The sequence below is a fragment of the Martes martes genome, assembly GCF_963455335.1.
Source record: "Martes martes genome assembly, chromosome: 4".
Classification (NCBI taxonomy): Eukaryota; Metazoa; Chordata; class Mammalia; order Carnivora; family Mustelidae; genus Martes; species Martes martes.
This window is the reverse complement of record NC_137891.1, coordinates 6,852,379-6,864,426: the sequence shown is the minus strand read 5'-3', so window position 1 is coordinate 6,864,426 and position 12,048 is coordinate 6,852,379. Positions and strand designations below refer to the sequence as shown.

General features: G+C 41.5%; 1 protein-coding gene across 2 annotated transcripts in view; it reads left to right on the top strand.

Moving 5' to 3' along the window:
* The window catches only part of KHDRBS3 (KH RNA binding domain containing, signal transduction associated 3), a 186,711-nt gene that overhangs the window by 132,128 nt on the left and 42,535 nt on the right, over positions 1-12,048 (top strand). For both annotated transcript variants that reach the window (XR_013966627.1, XM_080799908.1), the window contains exon 7: positions 9,283-9,365. Coding sequence is in view for 1 of the 2 variants with exons in the window: in XM_080799908.1 (XP_080656034.1) it covers positions 9,283-9,365 (83 nt within the window). In the remaining variant the exon portion in view is untranslated. The remainder of the gene's footprint in view (positions 1-9,282; positions 9,366-12,048) is intronic.

Here is a 12,048-nt window from a genome sequence, read left to right as displayed (position 1 = left end):
GCTTAACCCACTGAGCCACCCAGGCGCCCTGTTTGTGGTTTTTAATAATGTTCTGACTTTCAGAAATAGCATACAGAGTTTTAAAAGGGAATTTTTCCTGAGGACAGGCAATGTAAGATCAGTAGGTAATGTTTGACAGATGAATTCAGGTGAGGTCTCATTACCAACATTTATCGTATTTTATAATATATATTGCATTTGATTCTACAGTATCTCCTTAATTTGCATTCATCTTAAAGAAGTTTTTGGTCTCCTCCCTGCCACTTGGTCTGTACTTAGTTTTCGTTGTCATTCATTTACTCAACAAGGTCACTGTGAGCCTCCAACGTGGCAGACGTTGAGCATATGAGAACAAGCAAGGCTTGGGTCTTACCCATGAGGACCTTGCAGACTCGGGGAAGAAGGGAGGCGGAGGGATAATCCCAGGTCCCTTGTATTAGCGAGTTATCGGTTATAGTGGAAGCACGAAGGAGGATGTGAAATTTAAGCCTGAGGTCTTCTGGTGGAAAACCTAAAAGGGGGTAGCAGAGGGAGCAGCGGGTGCAGAGCATTACATCATGAAACGGTGAAGCTTCTAGAGGTGCTGTGGCATGCCCTGCGCTGTCTCTGGGCAGGATGCTGAGGCGAGCCCGCGTGAGGCTTGGCAAGGTGTGCTTTATTTTGTAGGAACAGGACGGGGGGGGAGTGGAGATTTGTAAGCAGGGAGGCAGCAAGCTCAGACCCACATTTTAGTGGCTACTTCTGGAGGAAGGTTTAGAGAAGGGAGCACTTCCAGGGAGATGAGTTAGAATATCGTACGAGTCCAGCTGAGAACTTCTGGGCGATTGTCCCGCAGTCATCATGGGGATGCAGAGATGGCATGGAGGTAGCTGAAGACTTCCTGCCAGGGGGGATGCTGGGGGGAGGGGAAAGCCCCAGGCACTGACCCTGCCCAGATGAAGGTGCCTTCAGAGAGCTTTGTGGAGACCAGTGGATTCTCAGCATTTTATCAGGCATGTGTATCTCCTGTGCCATCCCACTCACGGGTACAGGACCCTGTTTTATAAGTGCGGCAAAGGAGATAAAACATCTCTGCACTGCATTTGAATAAAGTCAGGGAGCTCTCTTAAGCTTCCTTCTGAGGGAATTCAGTAGGTTCTTGGAATAAGCAAGTTCATAAGGCCCGTGCTCAGGGCAGGAGACAGGACCAGGCAGGGGTGCATCGGCATGCTTTTTCCTCTGCAGGCACTCCGTCCAGCAATCGAATGAGCATTGATGTATCGAGCAGCCCTTCCTAGGCTCCAGGCACTCTTCCTGCTCTGTGTAAAAGAGTAAACAAGATACGATCCACATTGGTAACAGTGGCTCCCCACTCCCCACAAGGCCCACTCCTTCCCACCCAGGAATGGAGACATGTGTATCTGCTCAGTTGCTGCATCACACGGTGTCTTGGGACTGAGCAGATACAGCAGGGGAGGAGAGTCCTTCAAGCCTCACAGTGAAAAATTCCCCTGGCAGAGGGTGGGGATGCAGAGGCTTGTTGGGAGCAGCTCAGGACATACGGCAAAAAATGAGGCTGACATGTTGACTAGGCCATGTCGCAAAGGAGAATGTTCTCTCAGAGAAAATACAGAAATGTGAGAAATTACCTGAAGATTTCAAGTGTAAAGAAAATCGTTCAGCACGTCTGAGCACTGCCAACAGGGACATAGATGTCCCCCACCCCAGGTTCTGGAAGGCTTTTTAGAGTAGATTCTCAGCTTAGCGGTGTGATTGAACCAAATCTGTGATGCCCCGTCTCTACTAGATGTATGATTTCTACCCAATTACATGTTAACCTGTAACAAATAATGTATTCACTATTTGTTAAAATCCCTGCTCTGGCCTCAGAAAAATCCAAAGAGGAATTTCTTAATATTAAATTAAATAAATAAGAAAACCAGCAAGCAGTAGTTGGAAAGAAACACTAAGAGCATTCAAAAAAAGAGAGAACAAAAAAGAGAGAAACAGAAAGAGAGAGTGCACTGCTGATGCCCAGATTGGTTCTCAGACAAAGAGACCTAATGCTGAGGGGCTCTCACTCACTCTGCCTGCCGCCCTTCCTCATGGTAATGACCTTGAATCCTTTCTGATTAAATCCCCGATTGTCTGCCAGTGACCTCCTCTCCTGCCTTGCAGTAAGATGGCAGACGATCAACAAGAACCCCTCTACTCCTTCCTAGAAACTTAAAAACGTATTTGCACCTACACTCAGGTTTTCTTCCTTCTCTCCAGTCACGTTGTTCTTTACACTTCCCTGTATTTTTCAAGTGTCGTCCACCGAACGGACAATTTTTGTCATGGAAGGAGCTCTGCCCCCCATGGCCAAATCCATCTGTGAAATCATCATGAAAGAAATTATGTGAGAATTGCTATTTTAATCCTTTAAGATCTTCAGTGTAAAAACATGGAAGTCAATAATTCAGTGACCTAAACAATTTGAAAATGCAAGTACATTTCTAGCCTTGTAATATCTGACAGATTAATTGAACAAGGAATGAATGACATAACTGTAGGGTCAAAATAGTATAGCACTAAACATTTTAGTTATTTAAGAAAGTTCCACTCATTTACAGTCTTGGTCCTTTAAATAAACAGAGCAGTGAAATTCTTCACTTGGTGAAGCCATCCTCTTCAGGCTCCTAACAAATTCCTGGAGAACCCTGAGCTCCACGCTGCCACACTGTGCAGTGCCATGACCTAATGACAAGTGCAGCCCTCCAGATTCACCCTGATCTTCTGTGTCCACACACTGTTCCCTGTGTCCCTAAGCCACAAGGTGGATCATGTCACTCAGAACTCAGATCCGTGCTGTGGTTTATGGGTTTCTCAGCTTCATTGCTCTCTGCTCTTTACAGGGTGCTCCCAACAAGCTGCTGCTTTTCCTGGATGTGAGGGTTCTCAGATTTCTGCATCTCTACTGTTTGGCACCTGCTGCTCATTCTGCCTGATTTTTATTTTTAATGATTTCAACAGCTGCTTTTGCTTTTCTCAGCTTTTTGAAACGAAGTGCTAGCATTGGTGCTTCGGGGTCGTCTTCTCCATTCCCTTTCCCCTTTGGGCAACTTTGTGCCACCTCAGTGCTCACCTTTGCCACAGCACCTGACCCGCGGTGTTATCATTATCTCTTTAGTGGTCCGTCATCTCCCTCGCACCACACCGGAGTAGACGATGATGCTCCTGTTCCATTCGTCACGTCTAACTGAGTGCCAGGAACAGGGTAGGAGGCAAGTGGAAGGGCTTTGGTTTGTTGTTGCTGTTTTTTAATTTAACTTAATATTACTCTTCCCGTTAGGACCACCAGCTTCTTTTAATTTATGAACTCACCAGGATTATTGGTAATACCTGCATTTATATGACTTACTGCGTTATTAAAACCCCATCAGTTTTGTTGTCGTTGTATTCTTTGCTTATATCTTGTCTGATAGCTCTCTCCTTCTTGCATTGGTCGTTGGAAGATCACCAAATGAGTAATCTGCCTTTTGCGACTGTGAGGAACACTGGTTTATAAATTGTGTGCTAAGTGTATTCTTCACTTTTATTTTTCCTCTGCCCCTATTTATTGAGTTTTCATTTTATATTTTATTCTGTCTTGTGCCCAAAGTACTAGACATGCAGCTCTTCAACAAAAACTAAGTTCCTCCTTTGTGAAAAAACATCTAAAAGAAAAATAGGTGATCTTGTGCAAAATGTTTGAGCCTCATTCCTACAGAGAGAGTACTACCTCTTAGTGTTGATGTTTGTTTTACAAAATGGAAATCATTATAGCTTTTTAGATATTTGTGATTACCTAAGCCAAGTAAATTGAGGTCTAATATTTAATAGATGCTTTTTTTTTTAAGATTTTATTTATTTATTTGACAGACAGAGATCACAAGTAGGCAGATAGGCAGGCAGAGAGAGAGGGAGAAGCAGGCTCCCTGCTGAGCAGAGAGCCCAGTGCGGGGCTCGATCCCAGGACCCTGGGATCATGACCTGAGCTGAAGGCTGAGGCTTTAACCCACTGAGCCACCCAGGCGCCCCTAATAGATGCTTTTTAAGAGAGAATAAACTAAGTTATTTGGCTCATACCCTTGCACATAGTGGCTTCTGATGTTCTGTATCTGTATCTGATAGCTGTATTGTTTGAGAAATCCAGGAGAGAGGTCTTTATGGGTAATGCTTTAATATAATAATTATATAAGCTGTCCTTCATAAAGTTCTTAATACATGGCATGCACTTTTGCTGTAATCTGTACATATGTGTGTATATATAATTTCTCATCCCTTCAGAATATTTAAGGGATTCACAATTTACAGGTAAAGAAACAGATTTCGATATGGGAATGAGCCTGCCTAAAATCATTGATGGTAACTTATGGAAGCTCATCTAACTCCAGATCCTTTCTCTCACCCCTTGACCACATTTCTCTACTTCAAGAGATCTGGTGGTAATCACTAAACTGATTAACACTGGTAAGACCAATGTTCCAAAATAGGTGTTTTTTTCAGGCTCATTTAAATATTAAGTATATAGCAATTAATCCAAGGTCACTATATAATTGGCTAACATCAGAAACTTGGTGATCAGTTTCAGGGTAGGATTCATACGTTCATGGACATAAATGTCATTGTAATATATCTAATTTGCTTTTATAAAATGGTCATGTCTCTGGACATTTTTTACTTCCTCAGTGCTTTTCAAATAACCACACTGTGCTTGATTTTAAATCTACAGAATGTCCTCAGTTTGAAGCCTGTTTCCAGTAGCACTAGGAGGATGACTTTTGCTCTTGTTGTTGTTATTGTTGTTTTATTGTTGATTTGTAAGATCTCTTCTTATGTTCTGAATATGAGACCATTATCAGATATTTGATTTGGAAATATTTTCTCCCATCCTGTGGACTTTTCACTGTCTTTCTAATGTCCTTTGATGCATACATTTTTAATTTTGACTAAGTCTATTTTTGTCTATATTTTCATTGGCTGTTTGTGCTTTTGCTGGCATATCTAAGAAACTCATAACTGTTCCAAAATTACGATGATTTACACCTATGATGTCTTCTAAGAGTTGTATAGTTTTAGCTCTTATACTTAGATGTATGATGCATTTTGTATTAGTTTTTGCATACGGTGTGAGGTAACAGGACAGCTTTATTCTTTGGCATGTGGGTATCCAGTTGTTCCCAGACCATATACTGAGAAGACTGTTCTGTTCACCGTTGAGTTGTCTTGGCGCTCTATTGATAGCAAGTTGACCATAGCTGTAAGCGTTTATTTCTATACGCTCAGTTCTGTTCTGTTGATCTGCATCTCTACCAGTACCTCACTGTTCGATTACTTAGCTTTGTAGTGAATTTTGAATTGGGAGAATGTATGATCTATCCTGGGGAATGCCCCATGTGTATTGAGAAGAATGTCTATTTCACCCTCACTGGGCTGATGGTTCTATAGCTGTCTGTTAGGTATAATTCGATTGTATTGTTCAAATCTTCTATTTCTTTTTTGATCTTTTTTTTTTATGTTCTTTTTATTATTGAAGTACGATGTTGAAGTTCCCAGCTATTATTGTTGGATTATCTTTTTCTTCCTAAAATTTTGTCAGTTTTTGCCTCATATATTTTGAGTTCTGTTGTTATATACACATATGCATATATATATACACACATATATATATATATGCATACATTTTTATAATTACCATCTTGATAGACTGACTCTTCTATCATTGTAAGTAAATGTGCTTTTATTCTGGTAACAATTCTTATCTTAAAGTCTATTTTGTCTGATATTAGTCAGCTATGGTAGTCCTTTTTTGATTTATATTTCCATGGTGTATCTTCTTCCATCCTTTTTTTTTCAATGTATTTTTTATCTTTGAATCTAAAGTATATCTCTTGTAGACAGCAAGTGGTTGGAACTCATAAACATTGATGCCAGTTTCTGTTTTTTATTCATTTAATCCATTTACATTTAGTGTAATTACTGATAAAGTTGGTTTTATATCTGCCATTTTGCTATTTTTTCCCTGTGTCTTATTCTTTTTTGTACCTTACTATCTCTTTCTGTTGTTAGATTTTTTAATTGGATCACTTTAACTGCATTGTCATTTTTTTTTTAAGATTTTTATTTATTTATTTATTTGACAGACAGAGATCACAAGCAGGCAGAGAGGCTGCTCTCTCTTCCAGAGAGAGAGGAGGAAACAGGCTCCCCTCTGAGCAGAGAACCAGACGTGGGGCTCCATCCCAGGACCCTGGAATCAGGAACTAAGCTGAAGGCAGGGGCTTTTACCCACTGAGCCACCCAGGCACCCCTTCTCGGTTTTTTTTTGTTTTTGTTTTTGTTTTTAAGATTTTATTGATTTATTTTTAGAGAGAGTGCACATTCATGTGCAGGCTGAGAAGGGACAAAGAGGGAGGGGGAGGGAGAGGGAGAGGGAGAGGGAGAGAGAATCTCAAGCAGAGCCTCATGCAGGCTCAGTCTCACAACCCCGAGATCATGACACAAAATGGAACCAAGAGTCAGTCAACTGAGCCACCCAGGTCCCTCTCTTTTCTTGTTTCTTATTTTATTAGTCTGCCCTGGAGAGTACAATTTACTTTTTAACTTATGTCACTCTTTTACAAAATTACACCAACTTAATTTTAACAGTACACAAAAGCTTTGCTCCTCTTTAGCTATGTCCTTACCTGCCCACTTTTGTGTTGTTACTGTCATACAGGTTGCAGCTTCGTACATTGTGTGCCCATCAACACAGAATTGTAGTTAGTTCTTCATCCAGTTATTTTTTTAATCAAACAAGAGAAAAAAGAAATTACTGTGTTAGTGTTACTTGTATTTTTTTCATGTGGATTCAAGTTACTTTTTAATGACCTTTCACTTTATCTTAAGGACTCCCTTTACTGTTTTGTGTAGAACATATCTGCTATTGATGAATTCTCTGTTTTTATTTCCTGAGAATACATTAATTTTTCTATTTTTGAAGGATAGTTTTGCTGCTTATAGAATTCTTAGTTGACAGTCTTTTTCTTTTAGTACTTGGAATGTGGAATCCCATCATCTTCTGGCCTCCTCGGTCTTTCTTGAGAAATCAGCTTTTGATCTTATTGTGAATCTCTTTCACATGATGAGTAGCTTCTCCCTTGCTGTTTTAAGATCCTCTCTTTGTCTTTTAACATTTTGGTGATGACGTACGTAGGCATGGGTCTCTTTGAGCTTACCCTACTTGGAATTTTTTGAGCTTCTTGGTAGATTGGTAGATTAAAGTTTTTCATCAAATTTGGGAAGTTTTTAGCCATTATTTTTCTATATAATCTTTTTCTCCTTACTTTCCTCTCCTTCTGGGTACCACATTATGCATACATTCATGTTTGATGGTATCCCACATGTCTCTGAGACCCTGTTTCCTTATCTTTTTGTATTGTATTCCTCATACTGGATAATCTCAATTGATATACCTTCAGGTTCACTTACTCTCTCTTCTGCCTAGTTATATCTGCTGTTGAACCTCTCTGGGGATTTTTTCATTTCACTTTTTATACTTTACAACTCAAAAATTTCTTTGGATTCCTGATTATTTTCTTTTTCTTTTTTTTTTTTTTTTAAGATTTTATTTCTTTATTTGACAGACATAGATCACAAGTAGGCAGAGAGGCAGGCAGAGAGAGAGAGGGGAGGAAGCAGGCTCCCTGCTGAGCAGAGAGCCCGATGCGGGGCTCGATCCCAGGACCCTGGGATCATGACCTGAGCCGAAGGCAGAGGCTTTAACCCACTGAGCCACCCAGGCGCCCCAAGGATTCCTGATTATTTTCTATATCTGTATTAATACTCTGTATTTGGTGAGGCATTGTTCTCATACTTCAGTTCTTTAGACACAGAGTATTCTTTGGTTTCTTGAATATATTTCAAATAACTTATTTGTCTTTGGTAAGTCCAGTGTGTCAGCTTCCTCAGGGAAGCTTCTTCTTCTTTTTTTTCTTCTGTGTGAACCATACCTTCATGTTTCTTTGCATATCACCTAATTTCTTTTTAAAACTAGAGACTTAGGGGTTCTTGGGTGGCTCAGTGGGTTAAGTGTCTGCCTTCGGCTCAGGTCATGATTCCAGGGTGCTGGGATTGAGTTCCACATCAGGCTCCCTGCTCAGCGGGGAGTCTGCTTGCTTCTCTCTCTCTCTCAAATAAATATATAAGATCTAAAATAAAAAATAACACTAGAGATGTAACTTAATGTGCCAACTGTGGAAATTAAATTCTCCTTCTTCCAGTATTTTTTTGTTTTCCTTTTTTATTTAATGACTTTTCCAAACTAATATTGTGAGATTTATTATGTGTTATTACTGAAGTGTCTCCTGTTACCTTAGTGGTCAACTAATGATTGGACAGAGATTTTAATGAATGCCTGGAAACTATGTCCCTAACATGTTGGAACAAGTCATTAAGACTCAGCCAGTTGATTTACAACTAACTCCTTCCTTGGCTTTGCCTTTCTTTCTTGTGCTGAACCTGCAGATCATCTGGAGAGGAGAGCTCAGGACCTTTCCAGGTCTTTCCTGGGCTTCTACATGGTACTCTGCAGACATGTATTCTTCTAGATTGCCAGGAGTGTATCAGAGCTATTCAAAGGGCAAGTGGATATCTTGTCCTCCCACTTCTCTTGCTAGCTTTTGATTAGACTGCTGTTTGTTCCACTACCTCAAGCAGCTAAAATCTTATATAATTGCCTCTAATTATTTTCTTTGAATACCTCCAGGGAAAAGGCATTTTGCACTGGATGAGCTCCAAGTCAGGTCAAATACAATGCTCTGGGAATGAGGTTTTGAGGAACCTCACCCTTTTCTGCTTCCTCCAGTGGTCCCCAGACTGCTGGTGTCCACTGTGGTTACAGCTGTTGGTTTTCAAGGCTCCTGCAGAGCTGGGAATGGTGGGTTGGAAAGGAACTCATTAAAACATCACAGAGCTCACTGCTTGTACCAAGATTCAGCCACGTTTTTAGAAATAAATGCTCCTTAGATCTGTGCAAACCTTTTGTTAATTTTCAGACTTTTGAAAATGTTGATTCTGAGAATTTTTCCATTTTCTTTTGGCTTTTGCAGAGAAAATTTTTGGAGGTTTTTACTCATCATTTTCACTGATGTCACTCTTATATTTTTCTTTACACCATACCTAGATATATATTTAAATGTTAGCTGAATTAATAAAGAGTTACTAAAAGCAGAGTGTTTTTTTTTTTTTTCCCCAGAAACTTTTCTGACCTTTTTTTGTACTTCTCCTGTTTTATTTTAGGACTATGATGATGGATATGGCACTGCTTATGACGAACAGAGTTATGATTCCTATGATAACAGCTATAGCACCCCTGCCCAAAGGTAAGAGTCGATCTCTTATTAGACCCCCATTAACAGACACTTTTCTCTGTCCACATATGTACAGTCCGGGAAACGGGGATGATCGGACAACAAGGGTACCGTGATTTGGCTTGCTTTGTTTTTTGTTTGTTTTAATTGGAAAAGCACTCTCTATCCTACCAACTAGCATGTTTACTCCCAAATTTATCATAGTGCCGAAGCAATAGGCTTGAAAAATAAAAATGGAAATTTTTTGTACTCTAAAAATTTAACTTAGGTGTTCGGTATATTCTGAGGAGGAAGAGTGTCTACGAAGTCTGTGTCTGTGCAAGCCCTAAGGCTTAAAACCACATCAGCAATGTGTAAATACCCTACATTGTCCGTGTCTGCGGTGGATAGACCCAGAAGTTTTGTTTGGCATTCACATAACGTTTCTTTTTCTTAGCAGAAGTGATCCTATTTTCTAACAACTTCAGATTCCTATTTGTGAATAATGAGGTAGCTCCAATTCATTTTCTAAAGAGGTATTTACCCAGAAATAAGTAAGTGTTATCTGAGGCAAAACAGAGCTTTATAGTTACCTCTTGTGATATAATATACCTTGATGTTCATTGATATATGAAATCAGTTTATTCCTATTCAGAATGTTTTCTTAAATGCCTAGAAACCTTTTGGTTTTTGTTTAAAATTCTAAGTGGAGTACGAAGATAGACATGTATACAAAATACTGGCTTTATGAAGCATGAAAAAATAAGGACTGTGTGGTTGTTTCGATGAGCTCATACAGTGTCGGGCAACTTTGAACAGGTCGGTCCTGTTACTCCTAAGCTCTGGCACTGAGGCTGACACGGATAGAAAGTTCTTTCTTCTTTTTGGCTCATGTCAGATTTTTTTTTTTTTTTTTTTTTTTTTTTTTTTTGACAGAGAGAGAGAGAGAGGTCACAAGGAGGCAGAGAGGCAGGCAGAGAGAGAGGGGGAAGCACGTTCTTGCTGAGCAGAGAGCCCGATGCGGGGCTCGATCCCAGAACCCTGGGATCATGACCTGAGCTGAAGGCAGAGGCTTTAACCCACTGAGCCACCCAGGTGCCCCTCATGTCAGATTTTTTTTCTCATATAACTTATAATAGTTAAGAGCCTTCAGACTTGCAGTCTCAACTGGTCTTTTTGAGTAGGAGCCTGGTGCACTGTGCTCGTGTCCTTGAGAGGGTTGGCACAGTCTGGGGGACTGGCACTGGTGGGTGCTAACCAAGACTTTACATATGGTACCTCCTGTTAGTGTCCCAGCAACTGTATCGAGCGTGGGGCCCTGTTCCCACTGTAGAGAGGAAGGACTGAGTAATGTGCCAGAAGTCCCAGGTGGAGTGTAAGCCTTTACTCACATGTCTCATTCAATCTGCATGGTAACAGCAGGAGTTACTGTATCTGTTTTACAGATGACGAAATGAGGGCTCAGAGGAGTCACTGACCAATCCAGAATGTGAGCCCAGACTTAGAAAGCATATTGCCTTTCCACTTTAAGCTGTGAAAATGATCATAATGAGGATGGTAACATTATTAATATGGTGGGTCACAAGCATTCACTCCTTCAGTCGTTTATTCACCCCACATTTATCGAATGTCCATGTGCATTGGGCTCTGTGCCCGATGCTTGGAATACAAAGATTATTGAGACAGAGACCGTTTCTTTGAAAAGCTCACAGTCTAGAAGGAAACAACAACAACAGAATACTCCAGAGCAGTGTAATGTGACCGTCATTATGAGAGGTCTGGGGGAAAATTCAGTATTTCCAGAAGTAGGCAGTGCTAAAGTCTGCTTGAGAATACTGAGGACATTTATTTCACTGCGAAAGGGGAAGTGGGAGGGAGAGTCACTGGGGTGCCGGCAGGGAAGGGCCTTTCACAGAGCTGGAATAGCAGGCCCGGTGCTTGGCGGGGTAAGTGGTGCCGGGGCTGCACTTGCTGTGCGGGGAGGGCGATGAGGGGGAGGCCGCGACTCCCTGCAGGGTGCTGGGGCTCCGTGCTGCAGGCGGCAAGCAGTTAGGAGCCTGTGGAGTTACACGCTGGGACGGTGCTTTTCGACTTGGATTCGGTGTCATTCCGTGGCAGTGGAGGGGCTGGACTGACAGGTGGTGAGCCTAGAGGCAGAGACCAATTAAGAGGCTGGTGCGTTATAAGGCCTTTAAATGTCATGGAAGACTCACTTAAAGAGACATCTTGTTTGACAGCCGGTCTGCCTTCTTTGAAGTGATCTTTTCAGTGTTGCCACTCATCACACCTGAAGGAGGACAGAGACTTGTATGCGAATCGCCCACACTGACAAATGTAGAAGCCACTCTTTGTTAGGTAATCTGAGTATTCATTTAATCCTCATGACCTGTGACACAGACATGAGCCCTTTTATAGCCGAAGGAGACTGTGATTTCCAGGAACGAGGGGACTTGCCTGGGATCACACAGCTTACAAGCAGAGGAGCAGGCTTTGCACCAGGGTCCGTGGCCACACGCGTCCTCCCCGCAGCGTCGCAGACCCGACAGGACAGCTCCGTCCTATAAACCCAAGGGAAGCAGCTGTACTGTGGGGTGGGATGGAAAGATGGTTTCATGCCCTGTAGGAGTTTGTAGGAGTTTGCTAGAGTCACTGTAACAAATTTCCACACTCCAGGCGGCTTAAGCAACAGAATTTTATTTCCTCACGGTTAGAGAGG